The sequence below is a fragment of the Rhinolophus sinicus genome, chromosome 14 (genome assembly GCF_057876585.1).
Source record: "Rhinolophus sinicus isolate RSI-liver-muscle chromosome 14, RSI-T2T, whole genome shotgun sequence".
Taxonomy (NCBI): Eukaryota; Metazoa; Chordata; class Mammalia; order Chiroptera; family Rhinolophidae; genus Rhinolophus; species Rhinolophus sinicus.
The window spans coordinates 14,330,855-14,351,687 of NC_142514.1; the positions used below are offsets into that span (position 1 = coordinate 14,330,855).

General features: G+C 47.9%; 1 protein-coding gene and 1 pseudogene across 5 annotated transcripts in view; both read right to left on the reverse strand.

Annotated features, from left to right (window-relative positions):
- Positions 1–3,780: 3,780 nt before the first annotated feature.
- LOC148755423 (mitotic spindle assembly checkpoint protein MAD2A pseudogene) lies at positions 3,781–4,654 on the reverse strand (annotated as a pseudogene).
- Positions 4,655–8,690: 4,036 nt separating this feature from the next.
- Positions 8,691–20,833, reverse strand: part of ECE1 (endothelin converting enzyme 1) — a 97,024-nt gene continuing 84,881 nt past the window's right edge. For all 5 annotated transcript variants that reach the window (XM_088790405.1, XM_088790406.1, XM_088790404.1 and 2 more), the window contains 7 exons: positions 20,595–20,672; positions 19,015–19,118; positions 15,985–16,095; positions 15,256–15,323; positions 14,284–14,474; positions 12,039–12,134; positions 8,691–11,339 (listed from right to left, as the gene is read on the reverse strand). In XM_088790405.1, the coding sequence (XP_088646531.1) occupies positions 11,163–11,339; positions 12,039–12,134; positions 14,284–14,474; positions 15,256–15,323; positions 15,985–16,095; positions 19,015–19,118; positions 20,595–20,672 (825 nt within the window). In that variant the 3' untranslated portion in view covers positions 8,691–11,162. The remainder of the gene's footprint in view (positions 11,340–12,038; positions 12,135–14,283; positions 14,475–15,255; positions 15,324–15,984; positions 16,096–19,014; positions 19,119–20,594; positions 20,673–20,833) is intronic.

Below are 20,833 nucleotides of genomic sequence, written 5' to 3' on the forward strand. Positions count from 1 at the left end.
TCTTTCCGTGTATTAATTATTATTGAATTCTCACAAATCTCAAAACCCATTTTACAGATGAGAAAAATGAGCCTCCAAGTGGTTACTCAACTTGTCCCAGCTAACACAGGGATTTACTGTAGGAGCCTGGATTAAACCCAGACAGTCTAAGCTGGGGCTTACCTTTTTGGTTTGCAGCCTCTGTTCCCACCACTATCCCCACCCCACCCACCATCCCCACCCTCCTCTGCCTAGCTTAACGATACTTCTCACCCTGCTCTGCCTCTGAGTTTTATGCACATTAAGGAAGTAGAGACTCGGGGATGGATCACCTTGTACGTATGTTTGCTGCTCTCCACATAACAAAAGGCTGTTCATAACCATAACCTCATGTGAACTCTGTATGAGGTGGGAATTATTAGCTCTATTTTACAGGCGCAGAAAACAGACTCAGAAAAGTTAAATGATTTCTTCCAAATACATGATACATAGGTGGTGTGCATCTACTATGTGCCAAGCATATAAGGAAATTCAGGGGGAAAAATTGCTACAGGCCATGTGTGGGCTAGCATGAAAATATAGGACCCCTGGGAGCTACAGACACAAGAGGAGTCTGCACCCACTTGCAGGTTTTTCTCCACAAACCTCCATCAGATACGGGTCTGGAGGAGGGGAGTGGCTGCAGGTAGGACAACTCTACCTCTCCATTCCCTTCCCCTCTATAGAACAAAAGTCTGAAGCTGCTGAGATGGGCAGGAAACCCTCACCCCCAGGGCACATGTCAAGACTCACTGCATCTGGGGAAAGAAAGACGAGCAGGAAACCATCCTGCACCAGGATCCAATGCCAGTACCATTACAATGCTCCTACCAATGAGGAAAAGGCAGGAAACTCCCGTGTAGGATCTGCCGAAAATACAAAGCAGTTTTCCTGCCATGGGGAGGAGGAGCAGGATCACTGCGAAAGCCCCACTCCCAAGCCCAGCTATACAGTTTGCCTAAGACTGAGGCTGGACCAAGAAAACAGACCCCGCAACACGCACCCTCCAGCCTTCCACTAGGCTAGTAAGCACCAAGTAACACACAACAGCCACCCAACGGAGGGATGGAAAGCTGAAGGGTGGAGCAGAAGAACTGAAAAAATCCCTCCAGCTACCCAGCCCCCATCCTAAGCTTGGGGTGATGCTAGAAGAATTGGAAGCCAGTGTTGCAATGAAGGTAACCATAACAACCACAAAGTCCAAAACAGTCCAAACTTGACTAGATTGACTTAAGCCCCTACACTGTCTAGCAGAAGAAGGTACATGCTCATTTTCAGGAATTAATGCTATTTAATTTAGTCTCTACTGTCCTATACACAGTGTGAGACATTCAATCAAAAATTATAAAACGGGCGGCTGGTTAGCTCAGTTGATTAGAGCATGGTGCTGATAACACAAAGGTTGCTGGTTCAATCCCCACATGGGCCACTGTGAGCTGCACCCTCCACAACTAGATTGAAATAACTACTTGACTTGGAGCTGATGGGTCCTGGAAAAACATACTTAAAATAAATAAAAGTTAAAAAAAAAATCTGATAGCTTTACTAGGACCAGCTCTAATGTGTCTTTTGGAGCAAAAATTGATATAAGACCCGGTATTGTATTATATTATATTTATTATATTGTATTGTATTATATTACATTAGACTGGGTCTTATATTATATTATATTGAATAAGACCCAGTCTTATATTATAGTAAAATAAGACTGGGTCTTATATTAATTTTTGCTCCAAAAGATGCATTAGAGCTGATGGTCCGGCTAGGTCTTATTTTCGAGGAAACACGGTATATCTTAGAGTCGATGACTCAATGTCAAGTTTACCCAGTATGAGCCCTTTTGATGTATAGGTCCAGGTCTTTTATTTCTGGGAAGTCTTCTTGGATTACAATTTTAAATGTCAGCACTTTGCCTATCTTCCATTTCAACCACTTTCTCTCTGACCATTTTTACTTCTTTATCAATTTTCATTCTCTTGGTTGTTTTCCTGCTTTTCTTCAATGTCCTTTATTAAGTTTTCATTTGAACCTATTCTTTCTTGGGCACCTTTTAGTTTAATCTTTATTTGTAATACGATTTTGTTTTGTTTTTTTCTCTGAGATCAATTTCCATTTCATTTCTTCCTTTAAAAAAAATATTTTTCTGTTAGTTTTCGTATTTCTGATTTGAGGTGTTTCTCCATATTCCCAAATGCTTATTTGAGGATATTTGATTCAATTTGGAATGTTGTATTACAGTTTTCTTCAGCTTTACGCTCTATTTGGGGGAAAGAATTCTTATCAATTGAAATGTTCTGATTTGCAATTCTTTTATTTTCTAACTAGTTTTGAACGCATGTGATTTACCATTTTCTAGTCCTGTTCAGTCACACACAGGACTCCCCATGCAAGCACGCCCTCTGCTGTTCGTCCAGTTGCCTCTCATGAATTGTCTGAAGGGGAGGGGAAGCCGGAAGTTGGTTTTTCTTATTTCTCGTTTATTTTTTAGGATTCTTAATTTTCCCTTCTTAATCCCTTCTTTCCCTTCATTACCATATCTACAAGGGACGGGGCGGGGGGGCACCGCCCCTACTGTATAAAACTGATTCTCCCCAAGAAGCAATGCTTCTCCAATGCTGCCCCTTCCACTCTTTCCAGACTCTTCCCTGTTGCTGGTGCTCCTGGTAGCTATTATGCTCCAACTGTGTTCAGTATTTTGGCATCTGGTGATGAGCATTCTGAGAGTGATTCTGTCCACGCCCGTCTAAGATCGCCACGCCCCCACTAGTTTTCAATGTCTCAAACCTCCTCTCTGTCACTTTCTGCGCCCATAGGCTTGCAGCTGTATGTGGTGGGAGTTCTGTTGGAATCTGGATGATTTCTCTACTTCAGGTAATATGAGGCTCATGTGTGGTTTTATTTCCTCTCTTTGTTGATTTACATTCTTTTGAGGGAAGGGTAAGTGGGCAGATAAGGAATTAGGGAGCCACCATTGCCCTCCAAACCTGGACGTCCTGGTAAATGCCCTTTCAGTTTAATCAACACTGTCAAGTTGGCACTCACATCAGGCGACAGTACCCAGTTCCCTACATCCTAACCAACACTCAGTATCAAATGCCATAATTTTTGCCAATATGATGGCTGAAAAATGTTATCTCATTGGGTTTTAAATGCATTGCACATATTACTAGTGAGATTATCTTTTCAAAAAGTTTTCTTTTGTCTTTTGTATTTTTTCTTCTCTGGATGGTCTGTTGAAATATTTTGCTTTTTAACCTGGCTGGGTTTTTTATTTTACAAGTTGTTTAAGTATATGCTATATCATTAGCTATGTTGCATGGTTTTTCTCCCAATCTGTTACTTGTTCTTTAATTTTACTTATTGTATCTTCTTTACAAAAGAATTAAATGTGTTTTAATCATACATATTTAACTTTATTATTTAACTTTATTTAAAGCTTGATTTTATAAAATACAAAGACATTTTTAAGAGTTCTGTATCATAGGAATTTAAACAGTAGAAACAGTGATAGCTTTGTAGGTGTAAGTTATATAAATTAAAACCAAATAACTGGAGATTTTTTTCAATATGGAAACTATACAAATGAAATAAATGGCAAAAGGACGTAATAGTAATATTTTGTTATTTATGGATTATCAGTTACTTTAGGACCTAAACGAAGATTCTGAATATTCAGACTTCTTTTGCTATGTTTCATATTTAAAAATCTCCCTACCTATACTCTGAGTCAAGTTACCTGACCAAAAGGTTTAAGAAGGCATTTAGCTTTATAGCAAAAGTTTTTTCCATCTACATTTACCACATTCAGAGGAACTGACATTACTATGCTGATGTAATCTGCTGGTTCTTTTTGAACAGTGTGCAAAAAATTATGTCAACCCTATGCAAAGTCAAACAGGTGCCAAAAAATGGGACAATTATGCACAGCTCAGTAAAGAATGTTAAATTTTCTCCATCTAAAAATTAACCAATGAAATAAAACATGAACTACAGTTGACTTGGTTTCAGGAAAAGCACATTTGAGAATTACATGATTGTTCTCATCTCATCTCATCTTCAGGGATTTTGTAGGCCACCATGCTACTTACTTTGTGGCTTGCAGTAGTGAATGAACAAGGACGGACTTGCTCAGAATTGGAAATGAACTGTGGTCCCAACTCTTCCCTCAGATTTGTCTGTATAAATCAGAAGATCAAATGAACAAGAAACTCCCAACAGTGGCAGGAATATCACTGTAGCTGTGATCTGTCTGATCACCGAACGGATTTCAGTTTTCTGAGAATTCTCTCCGGGTGTGCTGTCATCTTTGGCAGTCTTGTCACACTCAACATCAAATTGCCATCTTTCAAGGACCTCACCGCTTTCAATATTTGAGATGACTGCCACCAGTTTCTAAACTGAACACTTGTATAGACAATCTTTTAGTTCTTCCCCCACGTTATTTAGGTATTTCATGAGCTTAGGATCAGTAGCTACAAGCAAGGTGAGTCCATATTTCTGCACTCGAGTAAAGGTTTCAGATGGATCTAGGCCATGCTGATAGGAAATGCTGTTGATGCCAAATGAGAACTCAGGCCATGATTTCCGCGCTCCCGTGAAGGGAGACGCCTTGCTCCCAGGAGAGCTATGGTGCCATGGCCAGGTCTGCAGACGCCGTGCAAACCCACTCACAGTTGGACCGCAGGGCCAGAATTAAGTTCTGATGTTGCCAAATGTATTAGTCTTTTCCTTTATGTTTTTTTTCCCCTTCATATGTCTTTAAAGATGGCTTTGCTTCCCCGAAGTTATAAACACACTGTTATATTTTATCTAATACTTCTTTGTTTTTTCATGTTTAGTTCTCTAGAATTATTGTGGAATTTATGGTTGTGAACAGTCTGTGTGAGAATTGTGTGAGGGAGGTAGGATCTAGGTCATTTTTTCCCAAGTGGATACCCTAACACCATCTATTAAACAGTTAATTGTTTCTCAGGTGATTTAAAGGGCTTCCTTTAATGTGGAATCTATAAACGAACAAAATAAATGAACAAACAAAACAGAGACAGACTCATAGATACAGAGAACAAACTGATCGTTCCCAGATGGGAGGGATTTGGGGGCTGGGTGAGAAAGGTGAGGGATTAAAAAGTACAAACTGGTAGTTACAAAAATAGTCACGGGGATGTGAAATACAGTATGGGGAATATAGTCAATAATATTATAAAAGCTATGTATCGCGTCAGATGGGTACTAGACTTATGGGGGGGATCTCTTTACAAATTATCTAAATGTCTAACCACTATGCTGCACCTGAAACTAGTATAAATAATATTGAATGTCAACTATAATTTTAAAAGGTATATTCATGTGGATATAAAGTACAGCATAGGGAATATAGTCAATAATATTGTAATAACTATGTAGAGTGTCAGATGGGTAGTAGACTTACTGGGGTTATCACTTTGTGAGATGTGTAAATGTCTAATCACTATGTTGTTTTGTACACCTGAAGCTAATAAAAAAAATAAAGGGCTTCCTTTATCCTGTACGAATTTCCACATATACATAGAACTGTTTCTGGCTCTCTAATTTATTCCAGTTGTTAAATTTCTTTATTCTTACACCAATACCACACTATTCACTATAGCTTTATAACATATTTTGGTAAAGCGAGCTCCCTCATTGTTTTTTAATTTTTATTAAATGTATTTGGGGTGACATTGGTTAGTAAAATTACATAGGTTTCAAGTGTACAATTCTATATCATCTATATATTAGTGTGTGTTCACCACCCAGAGTCGGTTCTCCTTCTATCACCATATATTTCACCCCCTGCATTGTTCCTTTTCAAAATTGTCTTAGCCATTGTGCATTTTCTCTTCCAGGTGGATCAGCTTATCAAGTTTCCTGAAAAATTGCTTTGGAATTTTGGTGGAGAGTACACTGAAATTATAGATTAATTTGGGGAAAACTGGCATCTTTTATTATATTGAACCTTTCCATCCACAATCAGTGTATTCATCTGCATTTATTCAAGTCTTCTTTAATGTTCAGTCAAGTTTTATAGTTTTCTGTCAAGGTCTTGTCCATTTCTCATTGGGGTTATTATTGTACTAGATTCTTTAAGGTTTAGAACTTTCTCTAATCCCGTCCTTCCAGTTCCTCAGCCCTACAGATGGCCTCAGCTGATTAATTATTTTTGCTCACATGATTAATTATTATTATAGGTTGCACACATTTTCTAGTGGTTCTCAAATTGCATCTTGCAAGTGTTTCCTCAACTGCAGGGTAAACTCCTAAAAGGCCAGGCTGGGGATTTAATTCCTGCTTGGGGAGGGAGGCCTGTGTTAAGTTGTGGGGCGGGGGGGATCTATTGCTAAGAAGGAAGGGAGGAGGAGAGGGAGTGGGGTGGTCCAGGGCTCAGAACTGGGAAAAGGAAGGAGCCCGTTCACTTGGTCATTGGGAAATGGAGAAGCTGCACCTCTGCGGGGGGAAAATGGTCTCCTTTCTGCACCTTCAGTGTGTGTGTGTGTGTGTGTGTGTGTGTGTGTGTGAGCGAGAGAGAGAGAGAGAGAGAGAGAGAGAGAGAGAGAGAGAGAGAGAGAGAGAGAGAGAGAGAGATCCCCCGCCATCACTGTTCCTTGGCAGCCTCCCACGTTTTCCAAAGCAGCTCCTTGCTAGCTGCCTGGGTTCGGAGCCCAACTCTACCACTATTCCCCTGTGATCTGGGTGATAAAGTACCTCTTAGAAAGTTGCTATGAGCATTCAAGGAGACACAGCACACAGCCTGATTCACAGTAAGCATGCAATACATGGAAGCATCAAAAAAAAAACCACTCATGCATTCCTTCATTGGCAAGGTAAACATTCCAATCTGAAGGAAAGGCAGGAAAAGGCTTGGACTGTTTCAGACGCAGAGAGGAAGCAGAAGGTGTGTGTGTGGGAGCTCTAGTGGGAGGCAGGCTGGGCAGGGTCCAGGTCCTATGGGGGAGCTAGTGAAGGGGAGTGACACGATCTTCATAAACAGGCTGCTCTTCTGAGAACAGTGGTTGGAGGGATGAGGCAGAACTGTCCAGCTGAGACACTGGGGCTATGAGCTCTCGCACACCTGTGAGCAGGCACACGAGTGTGCGTGTTCCGAGGAGCTCAAAGAGCATCACTGTCTCAAGCATCATCACCGTCTCTCCAATATTCGTGGGTCACAACCAAGAAAGAGCTAATTGTCCATTTTAAAGCTAGAGAAGCTGAGTCTAAGAGAAATGACTTACTCCTCTTAAAGCCAGGCAGAAGCAGGGTGAGGGTGAGTTTTGCCGCTTGAAGAAGTGCTTGCGGAGGCCATCACTCCATCTACTTTGGGTATCAGTCCCAATCCTCCCCCTTTAGCTAAGGCTCAGCTCAAATCTCTCCCCTCCCAGAAGTCCTCTCTAGTCACCCCAGCCCACTGGGCTTGCTGTCTCTGTCACTGGTATGTTTTGGGATGGTCCCCTTGATCGTGGCTGGATGGCTATCCGTCCATCCAGCCATCTTTGCACCCATCTATCCACTATCCAACAGTCACTGAGCCCTACTATGTGCCTGGTCCTGGGCCAGGCACTGGGCTGTTGGGAGATGGTGCAGGTACCTCTATAGCCTAGAGTGTGTTATGGGTGAATTGTGTCTCCTCAAAATTCATATGTTGAAGTCGTAACCCCCAGTACTTCAGAATCTGATCATATAGGGTCACTGTAGATGTCATTAGCTAAAATGAGGTCATTAGGGTGGGCCCTCATCCAACATGAACAGTGACTTTATTAAAAAAAGGGGGGAGGGATGGTGGAAATTTGGACAGAGACAGACAAACACACAAGGAGGACGCCATGTGAAGATGAAGGTAGAAGCTGGGGTGATGCTTCTATTAGGTGGGTACAAAAGGAATTGTGGTTTAAAAGGTTAAAAATAATTACAAAAAACGCAATTACTTTTGCACCAACCTAATACAAGTGAAGAAGTGCCCAAAATTGCCAGCAAACCTCCCGGAGCTAGGTGAGGGGACTGCGATAGGTTCTTCTGCACATCCTTGAGAAGGAACAACTCTGCCTGCACCCTGATCTCAGACCTCCAGAACTGGGAGACAGTACCTTTCTGTTGAGTAAGCAAGCAAAGTTTACGGCACTGTTACAGCAGCCCTGGTACTAATGCACTCTGGTAGGAGAGGGAAGCCTGTGTGAGCCCACCTGATCTGGACTGGAGGTCAGCAAGGGCTTCCTAGAGGTCATGCTGAGCTGGGCATTGAAGGGTGGGTAGGAGTTTAGCAGGCAGAGATGTCAGGAAGAGCATTCTAGGCAGAGGACAGAACACATGAAAACCTAGGAGGAAGCATGAGTGTGTATCAGAGATCCTTTGGATTTCCCTCCTTCCACCTGCCCTGCCCAAGCATCTGAGGCCTGGAAACCCATGTGACATCCTTTGCTGCAAGATAATAGAAAAATAATTCTTTCCAAGAGGCACCTTGGGTCCTGGTGGTGACATCATCATTCTCACCGGCAGGGAGTATTCACACGGTCATACCTATGATGGGAGAGTGGCCAGGTGGGCATAGGCAGGGCAACCTTCTGGCATTGTCAGGATGCAAGTCCTGATGACGCTAGGGGCCCGTCTCACAGCCCTGCAGGACACACACTACCCTGGGAGGACACACACTCAGTCACATGGCCTTTGGTACAAGTACTTTATTTCAATTACAATAGTGCCACACCAAAAACTACAGTAGCACAAAACAATAATACAAAAAATAGACTCCCAGCTCTAAACCCCATGTCCATGTACCTGCAGAGGAGCCAACCTTTTGGCTCCCTGGGCTTAAGGCGAGGGGGTCTCTCCATTCCTCCAGGGCTGGGCCCCACGTCCCCTCCCTCGCCCCCCCGCCACACACAGCACACCCTGAAGCAGCGAGTGCGGTCTACATTCCCTCTGGCTGGACTCTCAGCCCTAGGACACTTGCTTCCGGCTGGAAGGTCCCAGTCCATGGTGCTGACAGACACTCTCAGGGACTGCTGACCGCCCAAAGGCAAGGCCGGAAGCAGGGGGGTAGGGGGAGAGCAGGCACAGGGAAGGCACCAGGGCTGGGAAAGACGACTCTATGTGGCAAGGTGCGTATGGCAGGCTCCTGACTCGAGCTCCTCGTCTGGCTCCTGTCCGACTTTCCTCAGAAGAACTACCAGGCCTGCTGCTTGTGGGGACCAGGGGCCTCATCAGAAACCCACTTCCAACACCCCTGCTGTAGATCCGGGGCTGAATGGAAGGTGGGTGACGCAGTGGCTGAGCTTTGCTCCGCTGGGACATGGGGGATCTGGCTTCCTGGGCAGGGCGAGTGCCTGTGTGAGCGGGGCCTGGCCAGGGGGCCAGAGATGCCCAGATGGCAGAACCGTGGCTGGCACTGGCTGCTCCGGCCTCAGTCCCAGTTGTCTGCTTCCCCAGATGACCAGAGGGGACTATGATTAGCTCCACTTGGGGGAGCTCCTGAACTGTGCACTCAGGGAGGGGCTGCCATTCCTGGTCCCCTGACACCACAGGCCAGACTGACCGGGCTGGGAGAACCTTCTCCTCGTGGCCTCCCATGACTGAAAACATTCCCCAAGAAGAAGATTCCAACTGGCTACGAACACCGTCTTGTACGTAGACCCCCAAGGGGCTGACGGTGGATGGAGCCCAGGGAAAGTTCAGGGGTCCCTCAGACGCCTGGCCTTGGTGCCCCTGACCCGCAGGCCAGTGCTTCCGCATTGCTGTTAAGAGGCAGCTGTGGGTAGTGGGATAAGGGGTATGGCCTTAGGTTCTGGTCAGGACACTTGGGAGCTTCACTGAGGAGCCAAGGGGCCCTGGGAGTGAGGGGCTGTCTCTGTGGGGTGTGCCCAGGGTTACAGCCTCAGATAAGGCACTAGAGAAGAGAGGGCGGGGATGGCTGCAGTCCCGGGAGCCAGGTCCAGGCCGGGCTGTGGAGACCGGAGTTCTCAGGGAGGATCTGGACCCTGTGGGTGATGAGAGCTGTTTTCTTCTTCCTCCCCTGGGGAAGAGGGGTCGGCAAGGCAGACCCTAAAGTGGCTGGGGGTGGGGGCATGGCTGCAGAGAGGCAACAGGCCCCTGGGACAGACATGGGGCAGCCGAAAAAGGAAGGACAGAAAGAGGACATCTATGGCACAGGAGAGTATGTCTGATGGACAGAGTGGGGGTTTCTCAAGCTCACAGGACTCCTGAGGTCCAGATCCAGGGTACTCGGGAACCGCAGACTGGGTTTGAAGGCCCTGACCTAGCATCCCGCTGCTGCAGCCATCAGCCCCCTGCTGTAACTTTGGGGATCAGACCTGTCTTGATGGGGCTCCCACTGTTGGACTCTGGGGACAGAGGCAGGCACTCTAAGAGGGGCGGCCAATGAGCTTGGCCTCCCCGAGTTGGCCTTTTCCTCAGCCTGGCCTCCATGCCTGTCCTCTGCACCAGGTGACCACAGAACCAGGTGATGGAGGGAGGCTGAACTCCTATATCCCAAGGGCTGAGGCAGCTCTCTCTTGGGGGACCTGCTCACTGGCCTGGGGATCACTGCTGAAGCCCAACCTTGCAGGGAGTAAGGAAGAGAGAGGGGTAAATCAGTGGGGCTTCCCTTGTCCACAGGTTATTTAGAAAAACAGAACATAATAAATATACCAATCCTTCCCTTAAAAAAAAAAAAGTGTTTTAAATGCATTATTTCCCTGAAGATTTCCAGTGTATTCCACAATGTTTAAAAAATAGTTTCCCCAAAAATATATCTTTAAAGCATTTGACACAGTGGTATTTGTGGTGTATCTGGCGCTGGATGTGGGCATGGGGCCGTGTCCCATTGCCCTTGGTGGTGTGGGTCCCAGGCCTGGTGAGCAACCAGCCTGACACCCAAATGCCCGTTAGAGTTGACACACGCGTGCCTGGGATGACAGGGTCTTCACAGGGGATCAAATCTCGGATTATGCTAAGAACCCACATCACAGGCTCAGTTCTAGCTGAAAACTCTCCAGTGCAGGGTAGGGGGCCCTGGGTGGCCAAGGGGGCTGGGTGACATCCTGGGCACTGGATGGAGGGGGCAGCCTTGTTGGCTCCACCCTGAGGGCTTGTCCTCAGCCCCTCCCCCTCCTCGGTCTGAGCTTTGGGTGCTTTGCCCCTCACCAGACTTCACACTTGTGCTGCGGGTTCATGGGTGAGCCAGGTGGGCAGCGGAAGTGTTCGGAGAACTCCTTTGAGTTGGAGACGGAGCCGATGACCCGGAAGCGGGAGGGGCTGTGGGGATCAGTGATGAGGCCTTCGTGGGTGCTCTCAGGCGTGCGGACGGAGCACCAGACCTTTGTGAGGGCAACGGAAGAAAGGGCAGGGTCACTGCGGGTGGCCGGACTGGCCCTGTCCACGCCCACTGAGGAATGAGCCCCCCGCCGGGTTATGAGACCCCTGGGAGTCACAAGGGCCTGCCAAGTGGGTAAGGGAGAGACGGTGGGCTCACGTGTCCCCTAGCCTAGCATGCTCTACTGCAGTGGTCTCCACCTGTGTTCCTGCCGCCATGACATACTCGCTGCCCTGGGCACGTGCATGATTAGATTTCATCGGAACAAAGGATTTGGCCCCAAAACCAGTTTGAAAATCTCAGATTGGGCCCAGCTCACTCACCTCCTGGGCACAGCAAACTGCCTAATGGCCTGGGGGTTCTGGGCGCCAGCAGAAGGCTCTGTGCTGAGGGCCAACTCAAGGGACAAGCTGGGGTATCGGGAGTTGAAGAAATTTCTACAGCCCCAGAACCACAAGGGGCCTCTGCGATCACCTTTTCCTCTCATCTACCTGATGCAGGAATCCTTCTTACTAGCATTCTTGGCCCTTCCAGGAATCTAATGACAGGAAGCTCGCTTTCCTACAGAAGATAGCTGTTCCCGGATGGCCCAACGAGCTAGGAAGTCCTCAATTGAGGGGAACTCGCCTTTTGGCTCTCAGCGCTCCTGAAATATCACCATGGAAGAATGTGCCCGAGGTTGGCTTTTTCCTAATGTACTCACCTGCGCAAAGCCCAGGAAGAAGAGCTGGTTATTGGTAAGACCGAGGGTGGGCAACGTCTGCTCAGCCCCGTTCTTCTTTACCCAGTTCTGGTACGCCTGGGAGGACAGAAAACAGAGCTCAGGGCTCCCACCACACAGGAGAAGCAGGGTGGCAATGGAGGAGCTAGTATGGGAGATCTTGGGAAGTTCTACCCTGTCGGTAGAACTGGCTTCTGGGCGTCTGGGCGTCAGCTCTGATGGCCCAGCAGGAGGAGCCGCCTTCTTGATCTGTAGTCATTCTGAAGGCGCGTGCATTCAACCCTACGGCTTTAAATACTGTCTCCCTGCCGATGGCTGGCAAATGCATACTTCCAGCCCCAGGTTCTTCCCTGACTCGTATATCCAACTGCACCAGCTGGACCTCCAAGATGCATCTCCAACTTAACATGGCACAGATGGAACGATCGGTTACACACACAAACACACACACACACACACACACACACACACACACACACACACACACTCTTTGCCCATCACTATAAATGGCACCTCTAACGACCTAGCTGCTCAGGCCCAACTCCCAGACCTCTTTGAATCTTCTCTTTTAGTCAAAGCAAACACCCCATATCTGACCACTCTCCACACTTCCCATTGCTCCAACCTATCTGTTGCCTGCATAACCTCACAATAGCTTTCTAACTAGGCTTCTTGACTCCAACTCGTCCAATTCCAATCCCATCCTGACACAGGAATTAAGTCATCCTTATAAAGCAGGAGTTGGCAGAGGTTTTCTGTGAAGGGTCAGAAAGTAAATATTTTCAGCTTTGGAGGCCACATGGTGTCTGTTGCCACTACTGAATTCTGACTTTGTCGTGTGAAAGCAGCCACAGACAACATGGAAACGGATGGGCATGTCTGCATCCCCCGTTTTTATTTACAAAAATTGGCTGAGGGCTGGATTTGGCCAATGGGCTGTAGGTTTGCTGATCCCTGTTCTAAAGGATAAGCTGGACCACGTCATTCCCCATTTTAAAACTCTGCAGTGACTGTCACTGTAACCAAAATAAAACCCCCGCGCCTTGCTCTTGTCCTGGCCACGCCTCCAACCTTACCTCCCTTACTCGGCCCTGCACTCCCTCCTCCCTGCCCCGTCCTTTTTCCTGTCCTTGAACATGCCAGGCTTGTGTCCGTCTTGTGGCCTCTGTGCTTCTTCCCCAACTTTCCCTGCCTCGTCCTCATTTACGTCTCAATTCATATCTCATCTCCTCCAGAAGGCCTCCCCTAACCATCGCCCCACTTTTCTTGATGACGTTGCCCTATTTTATATTGTTCATCTTATCAGTACCTAAATTATCTTATTTGTTTCAGTATGTCTGGCCTTTCTACCTCCTCCCTGGCCCAGTAAAATTGTGACTTTCTGAGAGCGGGACCTCTGTCTGTCTTGCCACAGAAACTCCAGGGCCCAAAACAGTGCATGGTGGGTGGAAGGTTTGCAATACATGTTCACTGACGAACGGACTTCAGGCAAGTTACCGACTGTTTCTGGGCTCAGTTTCCTCACCTACAAAATGGGCGCTGTGACACCTAACTGTAAAGTTGTTGGGGGGAACTGAGCACAGAGCCCAGCACATGATAAGGCCTCAATAAACAGCACCTCTTAGCATTTCCGCTCTGACTAGCACAGTGAGGAGGAAGTCTGTGTAGGTGATTGACATCTCCTCTTTTTCTCTCGTGGCCTCTGCTATCACTCACTCCCATCCAACTTGGCTATCATTTCTGAGTGCGACTCTGGACCAGGCCCTGTACCCCAATTGTGAGGTGTCATCTTTCTAACATCCCAGGGAGGCAAGGAGTAGGGACGCCCTGCCACAGCATGTTGAGGCTCAAGGAGGCCAAGTACCTCCCTCTAGAACCAGGACTTAACCCGGGACTGGGCCCATGGCCACTGTCCCTGCCCTCCCCTCCTGGGCCCACGGCTGCCTAACTAGCGGTGGTTTCCCTGCAAAGGGAAGAACAGGCAGGTCTGTGGCAGGTCCAGCCCCAGCCCTTTCCTGTGTCTCTCAGTCAGGCGGGACTCAGAGCAGAAAGCCTCCTGTGTGCCAAGCTCTGTGCTAGGTGCTTTCAGACACCCTCTCCATCAGTCCTCACGACCACCCATTTCACAGATGAAGAAACTAAAGCTCCCAGAGTGGCCACAGCTTGCCCCAGCTTGTCTGTAATGACCAGACCCAGGCCCGGGGTGTGTGGGGAGCAGGCCTCTTACCCGATAGGCTGCCTTCAGGCCCCCGTTATCGGCGATGTTCTCCCCGAGGGTGTGGCGGCCGTTCACCGGCTCCCCATTCACACTGTAGTTGCCGTACTGCTCCACCATGCACTCGGTCTGCCGCTTGAAAGCCTCCACGGACGAGTTCTTCCACCAGGGCCGGAGGTTCCCGTCCTTGTCATATTCCCGTCCTGTAGGGTCAGAGGGAAGCGTCAGGTCAAGGCGAAGAGAAGGCAGAGCTAGAACCTGATGCTGCTGATGGCACCTTTCTTCTCAGTGAGAAATGGATTCATCCATCTGTGCCCACCGACTGACCAACCAGCAGTGGGGAGATGCCGCCGGTCTGCGCGCTGAAGGAGCCGGATGAATTAGCCAAACTAGGTGGTTGGGGGTGGGGGGACGCAGGAACATGAGCCAGACAAAGGACCGGCATGTTCAGTTTCAATGGCGCTGGGCTCATTGTCAAGGCTGCTAAGGGCCTCTGACCCTGAGCCCAGGAGGGGTCAATGGAGCCGGTGGCACTAAGGTCAGTCTCCGAGGTCCCACCTCTGTTTCTTGGCCTTGGAGTCCCAAAGGCAGGCGGCACTGAGGAGGATTCTGGATGTTAGCTGGTGAAGAGGGAACTGACCTCAAGCCCTCTGATTGGTGGAGAGGAATATGCTCCTGCTGCCCACTACCCATCCCCGAGAACTGGACACCTTCCAGGAGCAGCATGCTCCACTGAGAGTGTGACAGTCCTCACGATCACAGGCTGGGATCATCGTGCCTATTTTACAGACAAGGAAACAGGGGCTTGGAGAAATGATGGGACTTGCTAAAGGTCGTACAACTGGCAGTTGGCTGGGCCAGGATTTCAACTCAGATCCTTCTATTCCAAGGCTAAATCCCACAGATGTGAAGGCAGCAAAAGCAGAAGCAGTGGGGCCAGGAAGCTGATGAGCCCCAGTTGACGGGGACCCCAGGAACCCATACCTTGATCATCAAAAGCATGAGTCAGCTCATGGCCCACGACGACACCAATGCCACCAAAATTTAAGGCCCTGGAAGGGAGGACATGAAGTTAACAGTAACGCCACGAAGGGAGGGACCATTGCTTCCCTGTCCTGGAGACGGAGCAGAGTCCCACAGGGCTCTGTGGGGACATGGCTGCAGCCTGCGCCTGAAGCTAGTCGAAGGCTGGGTGAGACGGCTGTGGTCAGCCTGTGCCACTAGCCGCCAAGCACGGTGCTAGAGCTTCACAGAACTGCGCTGCCCTCTTTGGTCATCTCAAAAGCGTTAGTCATTAGCAACCGACTCTACGTAAGCAAGCAAACGGAGGCTTGGCATGGTGCAATCACTTTGCCCCAGGGCCACACAACAGTCAGCCAAGCCAGGCCTGGGTGGATTTCCTTTCCAAGCCGGTGCTCTTACTCTCCCCAACTCCCCCGCTGGGACTGTTCTAAAACACTGATGGAGGGGCATTCCCATCCATCGGGGCTCCTGACTCCATGACACGCCCCCACATTCCCACTGTGCGGGGGCTTCCAGATCCAGGGCGATGTTCTTCCCTCTGCAATTTCCCTGTAAGTCTCACACAGCCTGAGCCAGTGAGATCAAAGAACTGTCTTGATCATGTGGTCATCTGTGGGCCACAGGGCTGGGCTGGGGATCCGCGGTGGGGCAGGGGAAGCAGATGGGGCGCCAGCACCACCAACATCGTACTTGGGTGAAGAGCGGGTGTAGAACGGGGCCTGCAGGATTCCGGCCGGAAACACAATTTCATTCTTGGTGGGAGAGTAGTAAGCGTTCACCATGGGAGGGGTCATACTCCACCTGCAAGCAACACACACGTGAAAAGACAGGCACAGCTGCGGGGGAGGCAAGTGGGGACAGCCCACCTGGAGGGTATCAAGAGCCTTAGAAATGTGGCTTCCCCTTGACCCCTGGCCCAAGTGCACACAAGAACATTCATAGCAGCCCTGTCTTTGAGAGGGGAAAACTGGAAAACACCTAAATGTCTACCAATAAGGGATCGGTGAAATGTGGTGTCGCACCACACAATGGAGTAGAGGCTCTTACAGAAAGCATGATGGACCGTTATATACCGAAAAATCATCAGTCTCCACTCAAAATGTACCTATCAGCAGTTCTCAAAGTGTGGTCTGTGGCTTCCTGGAGGCCGGGGGGCTCCTCAGGTCCCTTTCAGGGGGTCTGTGAGGTCAAAACTATTTTCATAACAATATTAAGATGCTATTTGTCTTTTCCACTGTGTTGACATTTACAGTGATGGTGTAGAAGCAACGGCAGGTAGAACTGCTGTAGCCTCAGCAGTCAAGGCACCGATGGCTGGTCACTGACTTCTTCCCCAGGAAAAAAAGGCCATTTCCACTTAAGAACATCCTCGATGACGTAGCATCATCATTAACTTCATTAAAGCTCGACCCTCAAGTACGAGACCTTTAAGATTCTGTTTGACCACATGGGAAGTTCACGTAAGCACTTCTGTTTTTTTCCCCCAGAGCACCATTTGCACTTGAAAGGACGACTGACAAATTGGTATGTCAGACTTGGGGTTTGGTAGACATCTGCATGAAAATGAATAAGGAGAGCTCTTTGCCTCAAGGAAAATAACTGACACCGTTTGTCACCAATGATAAAATTAAAAAAAAAAAAAAAAATTAGAAGTTTCAAGCAAAAATTAAAATCCTGAAAAACTTGTATTGGCCACCACAAACTTGTCAGCTTCCCAATACTTTAAGACTTCTTAGGAGGTCAGAGGTGATGTTAACAAATGTGGATTTTTGGGGGGATATTGTACAGTGTCACTATTTAGAAGATATGTAGAACTCAGTGAACCATTGTTTTCCAAATAACCAATGCGTGATGTTATGAAATCATGCATGGGTAAAATATCCATACAAATTGCAAGACAGACTGATGGATTTTAGTGTAAACAAGTACAAAAAGTTCACGGATACGGTTTCAGATTCCACAGTGCAATTAGCCTTCAAGAAATTAACACTTGTGGCATTTTGGTGTAATATCAATGAACAATGTGTAGTAGCATCAGAAAAGACTATTAAAATATTCCCCCCCTCCAACTACAGATCTACGTGAGGCTAGATTCTCTTCATATATCTTAAAAAAAAATAAACGCTATAGATTGAATGCAGAAGCAGATATGGGAATCCACCTGTCTCCTATTAGGCCAGACATTAAAGAAGTTTGCAAAAAGTAAAACAATACCGCTCTTCTCATTAAACTTATAAAATAGTTCTTTTTCATAAAACTTGCAAAAAAGTTGATATAATCTCCATCAACAAAAAAGCTTCTTGGGATCCAATAGTTGCTTAAGAGTGCAGAAGGTTAAGGGGGGTGGGGGGTGGGGGGTGGGAGATGAGGGTAAGGGAGATCGAATATATGGTGATGGAAGGAGAACTGACTCTGGGTGATGAACACACAATGGGATTTATAGATGATGTAATACAGAATTGTACACCTGAAATCTATGTAATTTTACTAACAATTGTCACCCTAATAAATTTAATAAAATAAAATTAAAAAAAAAAAAAGAGTGCAGAAGGGACCCTGATGTATACAGTAATGAGACATTTGGCCCCTGGATGATTATTCTGGTGTGGAGGGGAAGGGCCAGTGAGGAGTGGAGTGAGACAGAAAAGACATATTTTCTCCAAAAGCCTATACAGTCACTCTGTTTCCTCCAGGTGAGCCCCACAGAGATGTGTTAAGGGGTGCCTGACGCCATGGAAAGATATTGATAAATTGAAAACATCATATTTATATCCAAATAATCATGGATACATTAATGGGTAGGAGACACAATTTAAATAAAGAATTTTAAGCTAAATTAAAAGACTTTAGATAAATTCGGAACCTTGCGGCAGTACCTGTGCCATATTCTAGAGATTAAAGACCATCCTCTTGCGCATTTAGGGGTAACCTGGTTGAAGACAGGAAATGTAGAGGGAACAGAGATGGACATCCCCTGTGTCCACCAGGGGGCGCAAGAGCCAAAGAGAAGTTGCTTTCGCCTTTTTGGTAAGATTTTTTTCTGCAAAATGTTTTTGCACGGTGGGAGGGAGCTTAGTCTGAGAACTTGTACTGGACTGAGTTTTCTAAGACTGTTAAGAAAACAACAGATACCATGTCTCACTCCAGATGACTTTGATTTAGGAGGTCTAGGGTATAAGCCAGGACGCTGTATTTTTTTAAAAATTCCCTACAGGGTTCTGATGTGCAGTGAGGTTTGCGAACTACAGCTGTTGGGGGCCTATCCAGTTCCCCCCCACCGGTCTCTGTAGGGAAAATGCCCCTGAGAATCCATCACTCCCTGTTACTGAGGAATTAGAGGAAACCAGCCCTAGCTAAGGGCCTCCTCTGTGCCAGACACTCCCCAGAAGTTGTCACACTTGACTAGCACACAGCTCAAAGTGCTGAAGTGGTGGAGCTGAAACGTGGTTCCAGGTCTGCTCAGTTCCAGAGGCCAGGCTACTCTGCCAACAGGCCAGTGCGGGGGACATACAGACTCGGCCAATCCCAGCTCCTGGCTGGGCAACACTTCCTTGGTCCTTGGTTTCTTCCTCTGAAAAGTGAGATGACCCACTTCTCAGAGGGCCCTTAATTACGACAGTTATATCTGGCACATGGTACATGCACCACAAAGACAAGCTCAGCCCAGAGCACCCCCACATGCTGGGACCCGGCGCCTTCCCAGCAAGGCCCAGAACTCACTGGTCTCTGTTGGGAGCTTTCCTGAGCTGGTCAGCAGTGACCCTCCATGAGAAGTTGAAAAACCGCATGGCGTTCTCGAAGTAGAGGTCCGGAACTGCCGTGTACTGGACAAGAGAGAGCAAAGTCACAGGATCAGGGCACGCCCAGGCCGGGAGACACCTCCGACCCTCCAACGCAAAGCCTTCGAAGACTGAGGAAACTGAGGTCCCACCAGGGTAAGGGATTGGCCTGCGGGTCTGAAGCTAGAATGGGGCTGCATGCTCAGGGCTCCTCCCTGGCAGCCTCTCCCCTTCAAGGACACACTGAGAGCTTCCCCCAGGACCGCCCAACACCCTGCTGTGTCACAGGCTGCAGGGATGTCCCTGGCCTTAGGTAGGAACGATCTCCAGCGCTGTGCAACAGAACTTTCTGCGAGGATGGACATGGTAGAAAGTTCTGGTCACATGTGGCTATTGAGCATTTCAGATGTGGCTAGTGCGACTTTTAAATTTAAATTAGTTAGGTTTTAATTAATTAGCCATCTGTGGCCAGTAGCTACCATACCGGATGGTACAGATTTCATACATCAAGCTAGGCTCTCTCTCTCAAACGTCAGGGAACAGGCATTATTGCACACATTCCTCCTCACTCAGCCCAGGCTTTGGGCTCTTTTCAGGTACAAGGTTCTCCCTTAGATCCACTCCAGAGCTTTCTGGCTTTACGACAGGGCTCTGGTTAAATGCTGGGCCCTTTCGGGCAGGACTCTGCACTGCGGGTTCTGCCTGGGCTGTTTCCAGGAGCCCCTGGTCTTCTATTACGACACTCTGGAGCATCTTAAATTACGCTCAAGGAGAAAGGCTGCAGAATAAGTCCCACGTACTAGAAGTAATTTTAATATTCTTAGGTTTTAACTATAACCACGATGAGAGGCTATTATAATTGTAAAAATGCCTGAATTTACAAATTTCAATCACAGAAAGATATAAAATGTTATCTTTCAGGGCAGAAGGACGATCCATTTCAAGGAGTAATTTGCCAAAAGTTCTAACAAGCAGGAATCCATCAACTACCCTTGTTGCCCAAATTAAACTTCGACATGCATTTAGGATTTATGCTTCTTCTTTCCCGTTAGCATTTCAAAGGCCAAATCAGGAGTCTAGGTTTCTCTGGGAAGATGGGGAGGACCACGGGATAGGAGGCAACTCTGGGAAAGAGGAGGCGGTATGAGGGGCTCCATGCTGTACCCCACTCCCTGATGTTTTAGGGGCTCCAATGCTGTCTGCACCTTCTAGGATCTGTTTCCCCCCACTATGTCCCACTTATGAGATGGAGCAAACCACTTCCAGTGGGGCGCGTGGCACTGACTGCCGCTGGTGGCTCCCAGGGAGGCGGGGCCTCCGGCTGGCCCAGGAGAAAAAGGAGCAGGGAATGGCTTCCTTGTGCCCAAGCCACCCCCAAACCCCACACCGCAGCATCTCGACATGTCTGGACAGTCATGCCTCCAGTGTCCCATCTGGACCCAGCCTGCCTCTGTCTTTTCCCAAATGAGGACCCCTGGAGACATTTGAAAATGCACGGGGGGAGGGTGGGGAGCCACTCACGTCGTTGAACACTTTGTCGAGCTCCTTGGGGTCCATGATAAAGTTGGGGTAGCCTATCATGTTGTAGATTGCATCTGCCTGGACAGGAGAGACACAGAGGACAGTGAGCGCCCAGCAATGCTCTGTGGGTGCCAGGCTCAGGGTCTGGGCCAAGCGGACACAGGGCCAGGCTCCTCCCACGTCAGGGCTTTCACATCTATTTCGGAAAGACTCTTCTCTTGCCTAATTTCTACTTATCC